This window comes from Microtus pennsylvanicus, chromosome 9 (assembly GCF_037038515.1).
Source record: "Microtus pennsylvanicus isolate mMicPen1 chromosome 9, mMicPen1.hap1, whole genome shotgun sequence".
In the NCBI taxonomy this organism is placed as follows: domain Eukaryota; kingdom Metazoa; phylum Chordata; class Mammalia; order Rodentia; family Cricetidae; genus Microtus; species Microtus pennsylvanicus.
In genome coordinates this window covers 66,897,605-66,919,984 of record NC_134587.1, presented here as the reverse complement: position 1 = coordinate 66,919,984, position 22,380 = coordinate 66,897,605, and the positions used below count along the sequence as shown (strand labels likewise).

Here is a 22,380-nt window from a genome sequence, read left to right as displayed (position 1 = left end):
AGCAGGCAATGCTCTTAACCACTGAGCCATCTCTCCAGCCCCTCACCCTGCTTTCTTATAGAACACAGGATCACCAGGCCAGGAACATTACCACCCACAATGGGTTTGGCCCTCTCCCATCAATCACTAAGAAACTGCCTATCTGGATCTTATGGAGGCATTTTGCCAACTGAGATCCCATCCTTTTAGATAACTCTAGCTTATATCAAGTTGGCATAAAACTAGCCAGAACAGACATACACTACACATATCTCCCAAGAAGTTACAGACAGTTGATAGTTGCTAGAGGAGGAAGACAGACTTTCTTCAGTGGTACAGCCACTGGTAGGTACCCATGGTCCTGTGAATAACCTCTACCCTTGTTCCTGGAAGCAACCCTAATGAAACTCATTGGATCGAACCAGGGGGCACAAGGGAGATAAAGCCCCGCTGCACAAGAAGAGGACCTGATTTTGAAGCCCTAACGCCCATGTAAAAGCTGGATGTGGTGGCACACTTCTGTAGCCCAACACTGGTAGGAGGCGGGGCAGAGACCCACAGAATCCTGGAGCAAACTGACCTGGCAATCTAGCCAATCACTCAGCTCTAATCCAAGATCCTGATTTTAAAAAATGAAAATAAATGAGGTGACAGGGTAAGACACCCAGTGCTGACTTCTGGCCTCTTAACCCAGGCACATTCACATACACACACAAAAGACACAGAAGTAGATGGGAGATGAGTTAGGAAGAGGGTCAGCAGAGTGGGAGAGGGAATGTGGGTAATGGGAGTGAGTGTGACCAAAACACAAAATTTATGAAAATTTGGTATACGCAAATAAAACATTTTTAAAGAAAATTTGTCTTTGTGTCAGTCAGTTATCAAGGCACATAAGAACCATGGATAAAGCCCTCTGTTGTAAACACAGATGGACACGTCTTTTAACAATGGCAGCACTTGAAACAATAGATTCACAACCTGCAGGGCTTCGATTGGCAACATCTGTCAGACCATCCTGCCTACCTTGGTAATTGACCAAGACAAATGTAAGTCCTTTCATTTTAATCTTAATTACTAACATTAACTCTCTCCTCACATAGCACACAGTAACTATTACTATGTATGTGGTCATAGAATGAACACAAGTTGATGAAACTGCAGCACAGTTTATGAGGTTTTAGAAGCACGGTGATAAAAATGGAAAATAAGTCTCTCAAGGGAAGGCACAGCCTGAAAAATAACATTTTTACACAATATACAATAAGGGGATGGCTATTTCTTGGTTGTCAACTCCTGACTACATTAGAACTAATGAAAACCAAACAGCTGGATACACATGAAAGATTTTTCTTAATTAAATCATTTAAAGTGGAAGAAACACTTTTAATCCAGATCTTTTGAGGTAGGAAGATTTACCTTAAATATCTATCTATCTATCTATTTTTCTTTCTATCTAGGATTATTAGAATGGTTTACAGGCTGTGGCCCAGCGAGTCCAACAATTGTTGCCTACCAATGGAAAGTCCAAGAATCCAGTTCAGTCCATAAGATATAGGTATAGATATAATTACAGAGATACAGATAGATACTCATTAGAGCTGATAGAATGAATACACACACACACCATATGATAGAATATATATATATATATTATGTATAATATATATATATATATACACATATACATACACCACAGATATAGAACTATCCATTGGAGCCTAATAGGCTCATCAGTGAATACCCAATTGAAGACAATGACTCCCCATCCTGAGCATCCATCAATAACTAATAGCTCCCCAGGGAAGGGTAGGGCCCATGAGCCTGACTGCTGGCAGGTTTAGTCTTATGCAAACCCAGTGCATACGATGACAGCTGCTGTGAGCCCATTATTTCAAGGGCCAGGTCATACCCAGAAGATAGCGTTGTGCAACCCTTCTCCTTATCACCTAGCTCTTACATTCTTTCTTCTCTCTCTTCCAGTGTTCCAGAGCCTTACGGGAGTGGTGTAAATGTTCTGTTTAGGGCTGAGACTCAAATGTCACTTATTCGCAGCATCTTGAACAGCATGAGTCTCTGAATTTACTGCCACTCACTGCAAAGAGAAGACTCTCTGATCAAGACTGAGAGTCTGTAGGTATAAACAAACATCTAGAAGGCAGTTTGAAGGGAAGCTGGCAAAACAATGGAAAATTGAATCCAGATGCTTAAGGAAAAGGCTGTGGGAGAAATTTCTGTGCAGAATGAGAAGGTAACAACTTCAGTCTTCATTCCCTATAAACCTATTGCTTCTATAATGATATCCATATCTGCGTTTATTATCTACATTTTTAGGGCCGAGGATGTAGCTCAATTATTTGAATGCTTGTTTAGCAAACATAAAACCCTGGGTTTGATCCCCAGCACCACATAAACCTGGCACAGTAAGTAGCCTACACGGAAATCTCAGCATTTGGTAGTAAAGGCAGGAAGATCGAAAGTACAGGGTCATCCTTAGCTACATAATGAGTTGAGACCAGCCTCTAGGAAACAGCGGACCCTGTCTCACAAAAAACAGAGCTTACTCAATACTTCTGGGTAAGATGGCAGACGAGAAGTCACACACAGACACTCAGTGACAGAGAAAAATTATAGTCAAGATAATACACAATAAGTTCTTATCCTGCAGAGACAAAGGAGATGGGAGAGCTGAGCATTGGAGTCCAGCTGCAACCACTCTCCAATAGAAACCAAATAACCAAATGAAGCTGCAATCATACCAGACTAGCGAGCTTCAATCCATGCTTATGGCAGGCAGAATAATTTCCTCCTCAAAACATTTGCATGCTATTTTCTCAAGCCTGTAAACAGTCTAAGAAAGGAAAAACACAGTCTACAATCTATGGGAAAAAAATGTTTACAAATCTTGTGCCTGATTCAAACATAAATCTCAAAATTCAAAAGCAAAAACAAACTGCTATAGTTTTAGTATGAGTTGATTCCCTGAGAAATCTATATGTAAAGATTTTGTACTCAAGGTATTGATAAGTGCTATAGGCCCCTGTGGGAGGTTCTTGGATGACTGGAGATGTACCCTCAAAGTGGATTGTAGGACCTCACCCATTTTCATTTGCTTTCCAGGTTAATATATATATATCTCCCCTTAGAATGTGCCAGCTATGTCAGAGGGCTAAGCCAAAGAAGCCACCCCATCTTGGAGTTGAGCTTCCAGATTCAGGACTAAAATAAGCATCTCTTTACTGCATAAGCCTGTGCCACATACTTCAGTACACTGATGGACTACTGCCTACTATACAAACAGGCGCCAGACAATGGAACAGTCACATCGCCACAGAGGGACTATGACAGCTAAGTAAGTACACGTTAAGACACTCAAAATCATTTTGTATGGAAAAATGAAAATCAAAAGCACGACTTCTGACAAGATGTAGAGCAACGGGAAACCTCAGACACGACTGGTAAAACTGGAACACGGTTGAGTAGTTTCACGAAAAGTTAACCCTATACTCACCACAACCTAGCCACCTACTCATGAACTGAAGAGAAATATGTGTGTTTGTAGGTCATGAGACTAGAAGGGAGAGCTTTAAAGGGGAGGAAGAGATCTTAAGGGAGGTGTATTCATGTTTTCTTAACACGAAGCCTGCCGGCGAGTGCAGAAGCCAGCAAAAAATAAAGACAGCAAAAAACTGACTAATGCCCTCTCAAATAAATCTGATAGTTTTCCAGTTACAGCATCAATTGATTTAACTGAAGTGTTTGGCAAACCAAATCAAGGATCAATGAAGGAAAAAGTATTTTAATCCTGCCAAGGACTTTTTGTTGTTATTTTGGGTGGGCATTAAGTGCAGAAAATGCATTAGACACTGAAAGTGTAAGATTAATTGTGAAGTTCCACAGTTTCTGTTCTGTTCTCCCTGTATAAAATGCATTGAGTTGTACAGAAAATGCATCTGGTTAATTTTGCTGTGTGATTTTTTTATTTATTTGCAAGCTTTTTAAAAATAACGTTTATAAATTTAAAAAAGAAATGCCTTTACTGTACTCACTGATAGAAATAAAAATTAAAAAAATACACCATACAAAGACGTGTAGGTTAATGTCTATTGCAGCTTTATTTGCATTACTCCAAAACTGAGAATTTCCAAACGTCTATCAGTAAGTGAACGAACAAACTGGGAAAGTCAAAGAAAGGGAATCCTGCACACAACAGAGGCATCTCAACATAATTTCTACAGTAAGAACCAGACCAAAACTACGATTCAATTTAAGTAACCGTTAAAGAAACACAGACTGATTTCTAGTAACAGAAAGGTCAGGGTCTGGGCAGAGGGGTCTGGTGAGTGGCAGAAGGGGAGGATTATAAATAAGGAACTTCTTAGAGGTGGTGTTTACATTTTGATTGTACTGATGGTTTAAGGGTGCAAACTCGATAGAACTTAGCAAATTGTGTCCATTTTAAATGAATAGATTACTTACACCCTTTCTAGGGACAACGTTAATCATTTTTGAGACAAGGTCTCACTAAGTCTCTCCGGTTGGCCAGGAACTATCTATTTGTAAACTAGGGTGGCCTTGAACTTAGAGACCCAACCAGCCTCTGCTACCCGCCGCCTGGTGCTGGGATTAAAGGCGTGTGCCACCGTGCTATTGCTATTTTAAAAACACAGTAAGAGACAACAACAACCAGGCAAAGTTGCTTTAGAAAAAAAGAGGTGGAGGAGGAAGAGAAAGAGAAAGGAAGGAAGGAAGGAAGGAAGGAAGGAAGGAAGGAAGGAAGGAAGGAAGGAAGGAAGGAAGGAAGGAAGGAAGGAAGGAAGGAAGGAAGGAAGGAAGGAAGGGAAGGAAGGAAACACCAGAAAGGTCCAGTCTGGTCGCCTAAGCGGGCGTAGCTGTGTAAGCAGGTCTCTGGAATGAGGGAGAATGCAGTCCAGAAAGATTGCCCTTCTCACTTGCGCTGAGGAGTGTACCGAGGGCCAAATGCATCCCCACTCGTCTGCTTCGTAGTTATAAACATAGGTGAACAGTTCGTGTCTAAGGGGTTTGGAGTCATGGCCGTTCTTGTGGTTTTGGTTTGCAGGCGGTGATGCAGCACAAATGAAGGCTGGCACAAAGAGTCAAGAAGGAAAACACTCCCGTGACCAGAAACTACCTCACCATAACTAACAGGGAATCCTGCGTTTCAAACCCCGGCACCTTTCCCCCGAACTCTGGGATATTCGGATCAGCAGCTCCACTCTCTTCCGCCCGGAAGGGATTTCGCCGCCTACAGAATGAGAACCCTTTGCCAGCCACGGCGCACCTCGCTGCACTGCGCAGCCGCGGGCGGGTCGCTTTACGGCCGGAGGGGCGGGGCGTAAACGTGTGGCGTATAATAAGCTTAGGGGGAGGCTAGACTTTTTGCGACGGGACGTAAGTGACTGCGAAGGCAGTGCGACAGCTGCCGGAGGGCCGAGGAGGCGGGTTTGTGTTTCCAGGGCCGAACCAGGATGAGGGGGGGGCGCGGGTCCTGGGCTAGGGTAGCTGGAGGCCCTCAGCAACAACCATGAGCGAAGGGGAACGGCGAGAGGGAGGCCTTGGGCATCCTGGGGCGGTGGGTGGCTCCGAAGGGCTGGCGGGCCGGAGAGCCGGCTCCAGGCCGGCGATCTGACCCGTGTCTTCCCCGAACTCGCAGAGCGGCGGGTCCTGTCCTCGCCATGAGGCCGCAGCAAGCGCCGGTGTCCGGGAAGGTGTTCATTCAACGAGACTACAGCAGCGGCACGCGCTGCCAGTTCCAGACCAAGTTCCCCGCGGAGCTGGAGAACAGGGTACGCACGCAGCCTGGCTCCCTGCACCTGCCCTGGGGAGGGAGAGTCCCCGGAGCGGGAGGGAGTGTGGGTCTACCATCCCACCCGCTGTCTCCTGGTTCTGGAGAGCGGCAGACCTCCAGGTTCATGGCAAAAGATGTAGAAGGCAAGGTCTACTATCTGGACAGGGACTTCTAAAGGCCAATGCTCAGAGTACAGGGATCTTATAGAACTTTAAGACGCACACTGCCTTCAGTCTACCAGGAATGTCCTTAACAGGACACACACACACACACTGTTATTGACACCTTGATGATGCGCTACCCAGGGGTGTCCTTAACTTGATACTACACGCACAGCGCGCGCGCGCGCGCGCGCACACACACACACACACACACACACACACACACGGTTATTGACACCTTGATGAGGCGCCAATTCCTGGAACTCCAGGCTGCCTCATACAGCCCGTGGTGACCTATACTCTACCGCCTTTCCACGCAAAGGAAACGTCATCATTCTCATGACTGATGCTTGTGGTCACTGTGCTGATGATCATCCTGTTCCGCCGAAAGGGTTTATTAGCGATGTGCCTGGTAGGCCGGACAGGCCCTCTTGGAACCTGAAAAACGTCCCTGGGCCTGGGCAGGAACGACTGAAGAACTTGTAGTGAACTCTTCACTCCCAGAAGCAGCCCTGGGAGCTTCCTGTTCGCCTGGCATATCAAAACTGTCATCAGGTATAGGGCCTTGGGGTAACCCTATAAACAAAGATGGATTTGTTTACCGTTCCTTCAGATTTAGCGCCCCCAAAAATCTATCCTGCTTCAAAAGTTAGTGCTGTGGGCATGTGTGTGCCTGTGCCTACACAGTGTGATTCTTTTGTTCGTCAGCCACGTTACTCACGTTTGGTTCCCGTTCAGAAGTCAGTTCTGAAAACTGAGCTAGAAGGGTGAGGAACTTAGAGATGATTAAGCGTGGTGTGGGTGTGGGGCTAAGAAATGCCAGTTGTGGACTAGGTGGGCGGAGAGGAGTGTGTACTAGAGAAATGTGCCCCAGCCATTTAAAATCAGTTTGTCGGGTTTAGGCAGTGTGTGTAGTTCAGTGCTAGAGCCTGGCCTTAGCAGGTTGAGGGCCCAGGGTTCTGTCCCCAACACTAAATAGTTAGGCCTGTAATCCCAGCCACTAGAGAAGTTAAGGCAGGAAAGTGTCAAGTTCAAAGCCAGCCTGGGCAGCTTGAAGATACTCTACTCTAAAATAGCTTGAAAAGAGGGGAATCCTGATGGCATAATTCAGTGGTAGAGCACTTTATCTAGCATGTGTGAGACTCTGCTTTCAGTTCCCAGCACTTACTGAGTTTTAGTGTTGGAAAATAGTTGATTAGTTATCTTCTCCTTAAGTTTAATTTATGACCATAGGCAAGTTAGTGGCCCAGTTGCCTTTTCTTTTTTTTAACATCTTCAAACTAAAGATCAAACAAGGTTTGAAAAGATACTGTATAAACAGAGTATGGCCACGAACACCTGGGTGTCAGAGGCAGGATTCTGAGTTATAGACCAGTATGGTCTGCATAACATGACTCAGTCTCAGAGAGAGTGAGGGTAGTGTGATTTTGATTTACTTGTTTGTGAAATGCCATTTAAATGCCTTTGTTTGCTGGTTTAATGGTCAAGCTTCCCTCTTTATTGAGCCAGACACATATATGCAAAATCAGGCATTAGCCTTTGGGTATGGTAGAACCGTTCTTTGATCATCTTAAATTTAAATAATAAGCTGTAGTCACATTACCCCACATTATTACAGGAAATTGATGTTGCTAAATTCTGGAACCCAAAAATGGTTCTTCTTTGACTTGATAAACCTGAGAACTGCTTGTGGTACTGAACACCATATGGAATGTGCTTTTGACTTTTTTAGTGTGTGAGTTAAACCTTAGTTTATATCTTAAGCTATTTGGAAAAGCTTTATGTGTATCTGTTGATTAGAAGTTTAAGTTTTCCTTGCTTTGTGTGATGGGAAAGGTTTATTTTTTTACTAACTTAGAAATACTGCTGATTGCTCTGCCAGTAGGCCCGGTTTCATTCTGTGGGAGAATCACACTTGACAGCTTAATAGAGAAAGAAACTAACACACAAGTGCCTTAGTTAAAACAAAACAAAAATGAAACTGCATGCAAGCTGTTTGAGCGTGGGGATGCATTGTGTCAGTTAACAAGAGTCCCTGCCTGGGAGAATGTGGTACCTTGACACTTACATCCTTAGGTCCTGCCTGGGAGAATGTGGTGCCTTGACACCGATGTCCTTAGATGCCTCGGTAGTTCTTCAAAGGAAGCTTTGTTGTCATTCTAGCCAAAATGCAAATGTTTTAGTCACCCTTGGTCTTCGGGATAGAAAAAAATCCAAATGAACTGTAGTAAAGACAAACTGTCCTTGATCTAGTCAGCAGAATTAGCCTTGATTTGGAGTCTTGTGTTGGTGATCTCTTTGGGCTTCAGCGGTATGCATTTCAACAAGAACAAAACTTCTGAGAAAATAACCCCTATTTCCATTCTGAATGGTGTTTATCAGGCCATATTTTTGTATTTGGTTCCAATTTTCAATATAGTTTCTAAATAAATATACAAAGGTCTTGGGAGAACTAATGATTCTCTTAATGTGCTTAGACATAACAGATTTTAAGAACTCCTGTGTTCGCTCTTTGGAGCTTAAGCATAGTTGTGTGTCACTTCACAACACTGAATACATCATAAGTGCAGTTGTGTGTCACTTCACAACACTGAATACATCATAAGTGCAGTTGTGTGTCACTTCACAACACTGAATACATCATAAGTGCAGTTGTGTGTCACTTCACAACACTGAATACATCATAAGTGCAGTTGTGTGTCACTTCACAACACTGAATACATCACTAAGGCAGGTTTGTTGCGCTAACCATATACTTACACCAACATTAAGTGTAAGAAAGGAAGAATGCAGTGCAAAAGAACGCTGAAAATGGTAGCACAGCCTATGTGTAGATCATGGCATAAGCACTTTAATCTGTTGTTGCTGCTGCCATATTTATAAGTAGGAGTGCAATCCAGAACTCTGAAAGCGATAACATAGATTATATGTGGTAGATCAGTACCATAATCACTTGCTGCCATTGCTAAGTATTGGTTGTATTGCTTTTCTAGGCTAGAAGCTTAGGTTTATTTGTACTGATATTACCACAAGTGGTGAGGGATGCATTGAGCTGCTGTTTACCATGCTACTAGGCAGTAGGAATTTTCAGCTCCATTATAATCTTGTGAGGCCACTATTATGTGCTCCATGAGCCCAGAACATTATGAAGCCCATAATGGTTAATGCTGTTTACCCGAACTGCTCCCGTCTATGCCCTCATCCATCACACTCTTTCTTTTTTTTGTAAATATTTATTTATTTACTCATTATGTATACAACATTCTGTTTGTGTGTATGCCTGCAGTCCAGAAGAGGGCACCAGACCTCATTATAGATGGTTGTGAGCCACCATGTGGTTGCTGGGAATTGAACTCAGGACCTTTGGAAGAGCAGGCAATGCTCTTAACCACTGAGCCATCTCTCCAGCCCCCATCACACTCTTTCTTATTAACTTTTTAACATTGTGTGTGCTGTGTACATACAGAAATTGAGGTTGGAGCCCAGGACTTCATATGTATTAAGTAAATGCTCAACCACTGAAAACTCAAAATTTTCTTCTCACATGCTTTTAAAACAACTTTATTCCTTTTTGTTTACTTAGCTTTTAAATGAATCCCTGACTTCAGATTTTGTTTATTAAACTGGCCAATGGTTTGCCTCCATTTTGCAAACCATGGTACTCTCAGAATAATAATTAGTATTCCTAGTCCAAGAGGCAGTTGTACTATGGAAGGAATAAGGTAATCCTGGTTGGAGCTCATTGTTTTGGATCACTGTATATAAAGAAATGCAAACAATTTAAACGAATTGATCAGATCATAAGACTTAGATAAACAAAGTAACAACAAAACTGAGACTGTTAAGTGGTCACATTTAGGCTAACCCCTGAACTGTCTGCTGTGACTCCAGTGCAAGAACACCATGGCTTAGGTCTTCAGTGACCACTCTTTTATTTGTTTGGTGGTGGATGTGTTTCAAGACAGTGTATTTCTTACTGTGTAGCTCTGGCTGTACTGGAGTCCACTATGGAGACCAAGCTGGCCTTAAACTCAGAGAGATCTGCCTGCCTCTGTCTCGCAAAGGCTGGGGTTAAATGCGTGTGCCACTATGCCTAGCTGCCTCTCTCTCAAAATCTTTGTCCACCTAGCCCTTGTAATAAAAACTAAGGACAACTGTCTCTGATCTAAGAAACTTTAGGAGCTCGAAGACTAGATCATAAAATATTATCTACTTTCACAATTGTTTTTCTGGACTAAATATGTGGCTTGGTAGTAGAGTGCTTGCCCAGAGTATTTGAGGCCCTGGGTCAGAATGACAGTCACCAGTGAAATACTCCACATACGAATGGGCGTCAACATTTCTAGGAGAAACTAGAGAGAGTTGAAGTGTACGAAACAGTGTTAGAAGAAAGTAAAAATAAATTACTAGGGCTGGAGAGTCAACTCAGTTTTTAGAGTAGTTGCCTCACATGCAGGAAGCCCTGGGCTCTGTCCCTGTTCCAAATTAGGTGTGATAGTTTGTGCCTTAATCCTAGCAAGATGAAGAAGATAAGGATCAGGACATGAAAGTCATCTTATTTTTAGCTACATAATGAGTTTGAAGTCTGGAATACTTGAAACCCTGTCTCAACCAGAGTGAAAAACAGGATGGCAGTAGCAGTACTGTATCTGCTCTCCACTTACTGACCCAAACATGATCTGAGAAATGGGTCCTCTGAGCATCATAAGTTGCATATATGCCATGGAACTAGTGATACAATCTTCTGGGACATATATAGCCTGTCCTTAACTAAAATGTCACTGGGAGACAAATGACAAATGTGTTAGTGTGAACATGGGGTGATAATGTCACTAAATAAAATGGCACTTTAGTCAGTAAAGCCAGGTTAGAAATGGCTTTGTTGTGAAGCATTGCGTCAGTTTGAGAATTTTGCCCTCCTCATAGTATGGAGAGCTATAACAAAATAATTGCTTCAAAAGGAGAGCCTGAGAAAACAACATAAAACTTACCATTTGCTCACTCTACTTAAAATACTCTTGCCGTTTTCCTAGTAAGTTCAGTATTTGGATGCTTGTTTTAAGACTGCGTACTCTCGACTGGTAATAGTGGTGCACACCTTAAGCCCCAGCATTTGGAAGGGCAAGGCAGGAAAATCATAAGTAAGAGGCCATCCTGAGCTACAGAGTAAGACTCTGTTTTGAAAAAAATAAAAATACTCTCCCAAGATAAAAGGAACCTCTTATGTGCCCCTACAATTAAGGGTATGTTATATAAAGACTGGTCATAGCATTATAGGTGCTCAAAATACAAATATATATGACTAGAGATAGTATCATTAGAATTTCAGTATAGGGAAGTAGCATTTTAGATAAGTTCTTATGAGCCCAGGCTGATCTCAGCATTCATTATATTGCTAATGTCTTAGTTACTGTTCTCTGCTGTGAAGAAACATCATAATGAAGTTATATACAACTTATAAAAGAAAGTATTGAATTGGGGACTTGCTTACAGTTTCAGAGGGTGAGTAGACTTCATAATTATCATGGTTTCGGGCACGTCAGCAGGCAGGCAGACATGGCACAGGAGCAAAAGCTGAGAGCTTACATCTGATTCACAAGTTGGAGACAGAAAAAGAGCTAACCAGAGTGGCAAGAGTTTTGAAACCTCAAAGCCCACCCCCAGTGACACAGCAAAGCCACACCTTCTAATCCTTAGCAAACAGTTCCACAACTGGGGACCAAGTATTACAGCATGAACCTTTGGGGCCCATTCTCATTCAAACCCCAGTCAAGACTGATCCTCCTGCCTTGGCATCCCATGTGCTGGCACAGTGTATGCTATCATGCCTGATCTAGTTCTTGTCTTTAAATTCAGAATATTGTCAAAACAATAAGGTGAATTTGTGGTAGCAAGCAATGACTTTACCATCTTTGTTTCTAAAACTTTAAATTCTTTCCTCCCTACAGATTGATAGACAGCAGTTTGAAGAAACAGTTCGAACTCTAAATAACCTTTACGCAGAAGCAGAGAAGCTTGGGGGGCAGTCATATCTTGAAGGCTGTTTGGCTTGTTTAACAGCATATACCATCTTCTTATGCATGGAAACTCATTATGAGAAGGTACTGTACATTTGTGTTTAGAAGCGGTCTAAAAATCATGAAAGAAGATAAGTTTTTATATAGTAAAGTTGCTTTAAACTTTAGAAGCATGTTAAAAATAATTCAGATTTTGTTGTTGTTCCTAGTACACAGGAGTGAGCCCTAAGTACTTAAGAACAGGTCAAAATGTGTATGTCTGCTTGGAGTAGCAGGTCAGTGTTCAGATTCCACGTGTAAAGTGGCTGTAGAAAATCTCTGTCTTCATTATCTCAGTTTTTTGAGGATATTTTTACTTGTTTTCCAAAATTTCATATTCAATCTTATCCTCCAACTTGAGTTTTTTCCTTCTCTTTTAGCTGCCTACCAGAACTAGAGTTTCTGGTGCCAACTTGAGATGCTCAGAATGCAAGTGTCCCATCTCCCCATTCTTTCAGGTGTACCCTGTTTTTTTTTAGCCTGTCTTTAGGTGTGAGAATTGAAGAGGGAAAGTACTCAGTTGTAAAGAACTGCAGTGTTTTCTGTTTCCCCATTTGTTAAAGCCTCATGACGTTCTCTGCCGTCTTCTCTGTTGATGTCCCTCCATCTCACTCTTAGTTAGGAGACTGGTGTTCTCCTAACTCATTTCTCCATGTTCTTTGCTCTTCTAACCTGACCTTCCAGTCTTTATAAAACACAGCCTTGTTTCCCCTGCCACTCATAAGTCAGTGGCCTTCTTTCTTTGCCTGATTACTGGATCGGGCAAGCTCCTCCTGAAGCTGATGTCAGGTTGCCTTCCTAGCTGTCTCCCATACCCTTCCCTCGCTTGTTTCAACAGCCAGACTTGGTTAGTTTCCAGTCAGACGGTAGCTCTGTGGTCCTCTTCAGCCAGTAGCTGTTCTTTTCATTCCCAGCTATGACCAGTCCCATTTCCCGTTCCTGTCCAATTTTACTTAACTCTCATAATCAGATTATTTCTCTCTTGTGTCCATTTTCTGGCACTTACAATGCAACACTGTGGAACATAGGGGTATGTGTCCTCTTCAACTACAGGTATTGCCTTAACCATTGTGTTATTTATTTTAATACCTAAGCCATGTTTTGGCTATGTTAGGCACTCTTTGAATATTTGTTAAATAAATGACCAAGTTTCCAAATATACCTGTAAATTCTTAAAATGTTTACAGAATTACTTCCTGTAAGGATATCCACAGTACAGACCTCCTAAAAGAAGAGTGGGAATGGACAAACAAGCTAGGGAGCTCACAGAAGTCCAAGATGAGAGTGCTTGGATTAGGAGTAGGGCAGTTTGGGCAGAAGGAAGTGACTGATTCCAAAGGATATGTTGATAACAGAACCAGGGTTCAGGCAGGACTAACTTTGGGGGAGGATGGAAATTTGAGTTCCCTTAGATAAAAATACACTCATCCAGCATGCTTTTAAAGAAGTACATTTCTGCCAACAGTACATCCTTTGGAGTGACAGTTGTAAGGAGAAATTAATAACTGGGTACTAGACAAGTCATCCTAGCTACAGGCTCTTGGTGTTCTCTCACCTATAAAGTAGATCTTGGAATTAATATATTGCCTCACTTATAGTAACTGTTAAACACTTAAAGTAGATTTTTTAAAAAAAATATTTATTTATTTATTTATTGTGTATACAATATTCTGTCTGTGTGTATGCCTGCAGGCCAGAAGAGGGGACCAGACCCCATTACAGATGGCTGTGAGCCACCATGTGGTTGCTGGGAATTGAACTCAGGACCTTTGGAAGAGCAGGCAATACTCAACCTCTGAGCCATCTCTCCAGCCCCTTAAAGTAGATTTTTTTAAGAAAATATTTTTATGTATTTATCACACATACGTGTGCCAGGGCATCTGTGGAAATCAGTAACCTCGGGTACAGGCCCTTGTCTTCCCCTGTGTTCTCCTTTTCTTGTTCACTGCTGTATATTCCAGGCTAACTGTCCCTCAAACTCCCTGACTCCTGCTAAGGTATGCTTGGATTTTAGATGCTTGTGCTTCTGTTTCTAGCTTCTGCCTGAGTTCTGGGATCTGAACTCAGGTCATGAGACTTGTACAGCAAACCATGTCCTTTAGTTCTCTATGCAAAGGTAGGATTGAATCATTTAGACTCCAGGGTTTTAAACATGAAAGTTTCTTTGTCAGTGAACAATAAACCAAATATAATGCTTACACTTTATTGTGTGAGTTGAATTTTTTTGAAATTGTCAATAATCCTTAAAACTTGCTTAAACAATTATGCACTTTGTTGCTTATAATATGCTACTTATTGATTTTTCAGTGAAGATAAAGACGTTAGTGTTATTTCTCCACTGTTACTATCTATTAGAATTAGAGAACAATTGAGCTTATAGAAGGTTCTCCTCACTGTCTGCTTTGTTTACTAGCTAGAAAGCATCCCTTTTGCCTGTGGGCTGTAATTAGAAGGACACTTGAATATTTTCTGGGGAAAAAAAAAACAAGATTCTGATCTCAACTCAGCCTGGTTCATGCTGCCTCTCTAGCAACCTATGTGCTGAGTCACATTAACTTAGGTTGTCTGTTCCTGGAGTTTTGATCATGTTCACGTTTAACTTTGTAATGTTATACCAGTTGAGGTTGAATTGAGTGTTTGGGAATAAAGTAAATTTTTAGTTGTCTTGGTTTGTTTTGACATTGATTTAAAGTATAAGAACCAGTGAGATGGCTCAGGAGATAGAGGAGCTTGTGTGTAGGCCCGATGACCTGAATTTGAGCCTTGGATTCTACAGGGTAACAGCAGAGAAATGAATCCCGATAGTTGTGCTCTTGGCCTTCACATGTGCCCTGGTCAGGCACACACTTATACACATAACAAGTTAAATTGAGTATGAATAAGATGCCATATTAATTAAGGTCTCTTGGGACAGAATTATCAGGTACAGTTCTGAATAGCTCCCCATATTAACAGCTTACTGTTGCTAGGAATAAAGAGTTCAGAGCAGCTTGTATTGCCTTCTCCAAACAGTGTAAGGAGATTTGGAGTTTATTTTAGAGAGTGAGAGATCACAGAAATGGTGCTAAAGATTAAACAGAAACTTTGTCCAACAAATTATGCTTGAATCAAATAAAGAAATGCTATTTCCTTGCTAGTAATCTGTGCCCAAGGAGGAAAGCAGTTCAGAGGGATCCATTCTTAGGAGCCGTCCGTGCACACAATTGTGTTCCCTCTCATATTAATTAATGGGCTGGGCAAAGGGAGAGTTGGAAAGGCGATTGGAAGTCCTGAGTTGGCCTCATTTATGGACTACTTCCTTCCACTCAGTAATTTAGAGTGATTGACAGACTGTGAAGATAGTGCCTGTAGGGTTTGTTCATCACATTCTTCAGATACGCACGTTGCTGCAGCTAGTTAGGTTTAAAAAGTTGTTATTTTTAGAAATAATATTTTAAATTTACTAAATAAAGAACCATGTAGATTGCTCTTTCAGTATCTATCCATACCGTTTTTAAAAAGGGAATAAACCTGAGATTATATTAACCTCAAAGAATCTAAATAGTATGTGTATGTATATGTGTGTGTATATATATGTAATGTTATATGTAATACATATATTAGTATTTATTTTTTCCTTCAATAAGAAGACCGTTCAAACCACAATAGGGCTTCATAGTTTAAGTTAGTTTGTACTAAATAAAATATCTCAATTGTGACATCTACCTTCTTTGCTCCTTTTCCTGGTACATCTGTGCACTTAGTCAATGCTTGACATCTAGTGCTGTTTTGTTCCATGCATTGCTTTTCCTCTTTATATTGTGATCAAGTTTGTAACCTCATCATTTGCTCATAGTATAAATCTAAGGAAGTGTAGGGTAACTTAAAGACTAAATCACAGTTCCTTAGAATGCTAAAGCCAGAAAGGGGATCTGATGACTTTGAGCCTCAAGTAAAGCCTGTAGCTCCTTCACTTTAGGTAAAGCTATATTTTCTCACTCTCTTAGAATTGCTGTTTCTCAAAGTTACTTTGTGTCCTGTCTGGGTTTTGTCTACATTTGTTTTGACTTTTACAAGCTTAATACTAAATTTATAATTTGAAGTTCCTGTCTAGGAAACGAGCAAGCTACAGAGTATCAATGTATGCAAACATAGGAATGATTCAAGACACCTGTGATCAGAAGCCCTGCAAGCATTCACATCTGTGTGCTTTACAAAGGAAATAAACCTCCCAGGAGCATGACAGAGCTCCCTTTGTTATTGGCCAATCATTGCTTTAAATGGCTGAAAACACACAAGAGGGAGAAAAGTAGTTCTTAAGCAGGAAGTTCTTAAGCAGCAAGAGCAGAGCGATCCTTCATATTAGAAGAGGTCATAGTAACGGGTGACACTGTGTGTGTATGAACGACTTCTGTGTGCCCAGGACGGAGGTGAGCGGGCTAGGGCTTGATTCTCACTGTGTGTCTGTACATTTGCCTCACACTGGAGTCCAGCACTCTGCACACACTGTGACTTGTGTGCAGCCGACAAGAGCTCTGCCTTGTAAATCATATGACTTGCATTGAAAACCAGCTCACTGTCTGAATATTCTGATATCTAGCCAACACTTCAAAAGAAATCTATAAAAAAGCTGTGGTGTTTCCTTTTGGCAGGTCCTGAAGAAAGTCTCCAAATACATTCAGGAACAGAATGAGAAGATATATGCTCCCCAAGGCCTCCTCCTAACAGACCCCATTGAGAGAGGACTCCGAGTTGTATCTTTTTAGTCAAGATCAGAAGGTCTAAATATCTATAAAAAGAACATTGTGATGGTACTGTTTGTCCTTGGCCAGAGAGAATTTAGCTCCTACCTGTTCTTATATGTGCATTCAGAATTTTCATGTAAATTATATACCATAAGCATCCCTTCGCCAACATGTTTTCTTAATTAAAACACACCTCTGAACTCTGCGGTGTACCGGTCTTTGGGTTGTCTAGTATTCTATTTACTATCTCTCTTGGTTCTGAGGGCATCTTAGGTAAAAGTATGCTTGTAAGAGCGATGTATCTCAGCCACAGAGACTGTGAGCCTGAAGCCCCTCTGAAATGGGTGCTGAGATTTGTCATCCAAATGAGTTGCAGTCCACAGGTTCATCTGACTAGTTGAAGTCTGTTACAGCTGCCAGATGTGTAACTCCATCACCTCTGACATACTGTCTGTATTTCTAGAGTCACTAGACCTTGAGAAATCACTAAATAGATTTGGTAAATAAAATTACAAAACCTCATTTACTTGATGAAGTAATGGCTAAATAATTTTTAATTTAGTCACATTATCCTAGGCTGTGCAGCTGATACAGAGTTTTATTTTACTCTATAGCAATGGTTCTTTTAGGGGTCATGAAACCTCTCCCAAGAAAATGCTTTCATATAATTTCAGGGCATTTTTGAGCCCCTAAATTCCTATGAATTCTTAGCTATGAATCTAGATTTTATATGAATATATATATATTCATTCCAGAGACTGGAGAAATGGCTGCTCTTGCAGAGGACTCGTTTCATTTCCAGCACCCATGTGGTGGCTCACATCCATAGCTCCAGTTCCAGGGGATCACACACTCTCTTCTGAACTTCATGATAGGCGCTGCACACACTTTGTGTGTGTCTATACATGCAGGCAGAACATAAATATAAATAAATGTTAAAAAAAAAACTTCATAGATTCTTTTTAAAACTAGAGTTTTAGAAGTAACTACTCAAATCATAGCAGATAATAAACACTTTTTGCAAAGCAGCAAAAGCATGTTTAATGAAGTAGGAAGACATTTTAATGATTCAAAGATAAGCAAAACAGAATGCATAAATCAAACTGCACACCATCTTGCTGTAGTCTGTCTGCTTCATGTGTTACAGTTTAGTGTGTTTTCTTAACGGCCATGCTGTTCAGATTGAAATCACCATCTATGAAGACAGAGGTGTGAGCAGTGGAAGATAAACCATAGAATTAAAGGTGACTATGAAATCACATGGTTTATATACAGTGTTAAGATTTTTAATTATGCATGACTTTTCCCCCGCTTGGTAAATAGCAGACTAAATCAAGTAGGGTATTCTACTCATTGTATAAGCTTCAGCTAATCACAGGTTCACTTTGTATTTTAAATGTGTATGTAACCCAAATTTACCTGATTATACAGTTTAATTTTTATTTTCCCCCTCTGTTATCTTAAGACTGGTTGTTATTGTGATATTGAGAGAGGTGTTTCTTTGGCTTGTTTAATGCTTGAGCTGTCCTGGCCTCATAAATGTTGGGTGTTATACATATGAATCAGCTCAGAGATTTTTCTACCTATATGCCTAAGCTTTAAGGAGGCCCAGGGACATTTCGGAGTGAGGGAATCATGGCTTCAGAGCTTTTTGGAAGAAACTTTACCTGGAGGGTACAACATAAATTTCATTCCTTAATATTCTCATATATCCACGTGCTACCATTTAATAAATAGGAACAAATTAGTTACGGTAAGAGAAACCTGTAGTCAGATGTTGTTGAGCCTGCCCCTGAATTGTCCAGCTCTCTAAAGGATAGAATGCTACTTGACTCCCTCCATTTCAGTTATAGCTCTGTGAGCTCCGCAGGTGTCTGCTCCTGATTATCAGGCAGCACAGCACAACTAGCAGGTGCCATTTGTTGGCTCCTCCTCTGCTGGGATTGTGTTAGCAGCCCTTCTGAATCTCACAAGTCTCCACTTCAGAGGAGCGAACTGAGATCAGTAGGCTAGCGATCAAGATAACATAGCTGATAGCTAACAAGTGTTGGATGAGTTCAAGGCTGATTCACCACAAAGGCCCATTCTAGGCCATGCTTCCTCTCAAGGTTTACAGCAACAGAAATATACAGAAAGGACAGATCATGGGTTCTTAATGCCCTTTCTTCTTTTCAGTAGCTTTTTTAAAAATCCATTTTTCTCTTGTTCATTTACTAAATCCTATAAATCATTCAACATTCCAAAACTGTGGTCTTTTTGCTATAGTTAATGTATCACCTAAAGTTTTGAAAGCCAGAGGTCTAAATAATGACTGCCATATGTTTTATTTCTTTTAAAGGCTTTGTTTTGAGCACAGCAGTACTTGCCCGTACATTTTCTCATGTACAGTTTCCAATCTGATGTTTCTCAGATGAATCACCAGGCACTCTGGTTTTGTTCTGTGCTGTTGGAGTACGTTTATCAATCACAGCTGCATTGACTTTGCACAGCCCATGTGTCACGACTCATCTTAGAGCTGTTACTACTATAAGGATGTTTTTCTGAGGTGGTGTAAAGTTGTGAGCAGTTATACCCCAGAGCCTAATGTATGAATATTAAGACAAGAGTGACATTTTGAAATGGGAAAGATTTGTGTTAGGAATTTCTAGATAGTTTCATGGATGCAAATATTTTTGTTCAACACAGTGTAGTTTTCAGAGCTTTGTGTTTCTTAATTCCAGGATCCAATGTGGCATAGGATGTTAGAGAAGGACATTAAACTGTAAGGATGGCTTCTTAGTTTGACAGTTTCTCTTAAAGTCTACAGAGTATTGTCTAAATTAATAGTATAACATGAAATCACAAACCATGGGAATGCCTTTACTTTTAAAAAGCTCTTTAAGCAAAAAATATTTTGCACTTCAGTTTTCTAATATCTTATTATCTATATTAGATGCATATGTTTTCTAGAGGATTGTCTGTATTATATAAAGGATGAATTAGGGGCTAGAGAGATGGTTCAGTGGTTAAGAGAGCTGGCTGCCCTTTCAGAGGTCCTGGGTCTAATCACCAGCGTTCCCCTGGCTATAACTGTAACTCTAGTTCAAAGAACCTGACACCCTCGCCTGGCCTCCCCGGCAATGCACACAGGTGGTCCACAGACACATATAGGCAAAACACATAAAATAAAGGTTAAAAATAGATGAAATATAATTGCCAGCACAATGAATTAGTGAGTGATAAAGTAGCTGACCTTTGCTAGCACTTACGTGACAGCACATTCTAAGTGATTAATTGCCACAGCTCGCTAAGCAGTTAGGTGTCAGCATAGCTCGTGTCATTTAAAGAGGTGGTTTCCAAGGCTAATTTTAACCTTCCTTTCTAAAATACTTTTTCATTCCTGCAGATCCCGCCTCCAGCTGGGACCTTCGTCTATCCACTGGCCGATGGCAGAGTGTCCCTACCTCCTCTCCAGAGCGTTATTCTCTTGTATCTGCTGCCAGAGCCATGGTGCCACACCTGGAGTGACCTCTTGTCACTCAGCATCCACTTCGTGTCTCCCAATTGTGTAGGACTCTGTAATCTTTTGATTCGTTTCAAGAAAATACAAGGAAGCATTTCACTTTTTAAAATTCAAAGCCATTTAAATAATAAGCAGTTGGTCAGCCCGAGACAAAGTCTTCTCTTACCTGACACCAGTATCATTGGTTCTGTTCATTCCCGGACCAGTTCCCAACAAGTCATGACTTAGCCCAGCTACTCCCCACATTAGTGACAGGCTTCAAGGGTGTGTCACACATGTGCTTTGGCCGATGCACCACCCAGATCTCCAAAAGCTGCCAGTCTTGACGTGATTCCGATCTTAAAATTGATTTCTGCTGTTCAGTTTCAGAAACTGAAGCTCCCTGAGAAAATAATATATGCTATTTGTTTTAGTATTGCAGTTATTTTTAAAGCAGTATTTAATGTAATTCAGGTTATTTCTTTGAAAGCATTTATGTTCATGTGTATTACCTCGAAATGTCGGGAAGATGTTGTGTATGTTGCTTGTTCATTACACGAATCAGTAAGCACAATAAGTAGATGCTCAACCATCAGATATGCCTGTCCCTGCTCTGCCCCAAGTGTGTAACAAGCAAGTGACATTTAACTCTAGTTTTGTTACAGATATAACTTAGGAGAAAAGTTGATAAGAATTATGCTGTATGTTGCTAATTTGTAACCTACTCATAAACTCTGATTCATAGCCTTCACATACAGTATTCAGGGCACAGAAATCTTTTCATTGACTCGAGTAAGTTTTGGCTTCCACATTAAACTTGCAAGTTCAAGTCAATTTTTCCAGCTCTTTATCTCTATACTCTTAGTATTGGAATTTATGTCCTTTCTTTTAGGAGTTTGAGAGCACTGTATTTGGGAGAAAGTTAAGAAAGCTAAGGAATGAATGAAGCAGTTAAAAGTTTAACTTTTAGAGATACTGTAGGTGCTAATACTGGATTTAATCTTTCAGATTTAATTTGTTTTCTGGGCCTTGTGGTTATTTAGTAATCCCAATAGATCTGTGTAATAATTTAATTGTATAAACCTTATTTGTTCCTTTAAAGCCTATACTAGTCTGTCTGCCTTTTAAACTTGTTGCAATAACTTTGCTGAAATATTAACACATTAGTAAAACTTTTCTTAAATAAACTGTTGTAGTTGTGATTTGATAAAGGAAAATGGGTGTGGCATTGTATTTGGAAGACAGTGCTGGAATAACTGATAGAGTACATCCAAGTGTTGTTAATATTATATTTGTGTGTGTGAGCTTTGTGTAAGGATGTGTTCTACTGTGTGGGTACGCTCGTGCCATAGCATGCATGTGGAGGCCAGAGTCACTTCTCTCCTTCCACCTTGTGGACGCCAGGTATCAAACTCACATCATCAAGGTTGGTAGCTGGAGACTTTCTGCTGAGCCATCTTACCCACCCTCACTTAGTATAAATTGATAGTTTTCATTAGAAAAGCATTGTCAGAATTACTGAAATATCTTGGATCATCTGACGACTTTTTAAAAAATATGGTAGATTTATAGAGAATACAGAATAGGAATGGTGAGATAGCGTGGGTAAGCACACTTGCCCCAAGCCTGACCAGTTTAGTCTCCTCGACCCACTCGGTGGAAGAAGAGAACCAAATCCACAAGTTGGAATTTGACCTCTACATGCATACTAGGCAGGTAGAGGCACACAAGTTTTTAAAAGGATACAAAATACAATCTATTCTGACATTTTACTGTGAGCTTATTTTCTTACAGGAAAATTTTGCCATCTTACTATTGCAATGAGGAGACAGCAATACATGTAGCCATACACTTTCCAGTGCACAAAACTTGAAAATATAAAGATAGCAAATATCTAATTCACACCGTGTTTGCCCTAGCAAGATAGCGTGTCTAGACTGCCAAGCTTCTGGGATGCTTCAAGATAAAATGGCTCAGAGATGCCACCAAGCCTGGCAACCCAAACTGGATCCCCAGGACTCACATGGTAAAGAAATAAGTCCAATAAGTAGCCCTCTTACTGCCGCATTTGCTTCGGTATGACCACCCCCATCCATGCCAAATCAATACATGGGTGGGGTTGCAGTTACCCAAGCAAGGATTATGGCTAGTCAACATATTCTACCTCAAGTAC

General features: G+C 41.0%; 1 protein-coding gene across 2 annotated transcripts; it reads left to right on the top strand.

Moving 5' to 3' along the window:
- Positions 1-5,373: 5,373 nt before the first annotated feature.
- On the top strand, positions 5,374-21,394 carry Golga7 (golgin A7). 2 transcript variants are annotated; one of them, XM_075986362.1, is made up of 6 exons: positions 5,374-5,439; positions 5,651-5,783; positions 11,895-12,047; positions 16,634-16,735; positions 17,908-17,970; positions 20,112-21,394. In XM_075986362.1, exons 2-5 carry the CDS (start codon positions 5,673-5,675, stop codon positions 17,953-17,955), a joined length of 414 nt encoding a protein of 137 aa, XP_075842477.1. In that variant the 5' UTR covers positions 5,374-5,439; positions 5,651-5,672; the 3' UTR covers positions 17,956-17,970; positions 20,112-21,394. The 2 variants fall into 2 exon arrangements, with proteins under 2 accessions (XP_075842477.1, XP_075842478.1); XM_075986363.1 differs by lacking the exon at positions 5,374-5,439 and having other exon boundaries at positions 5,521-5,783; positions 17,903-17,970; positions 20,112-20,249.
- The last annotated feature ends 986 nt before the right edge of the window (positions 21,395-22,380 follow it).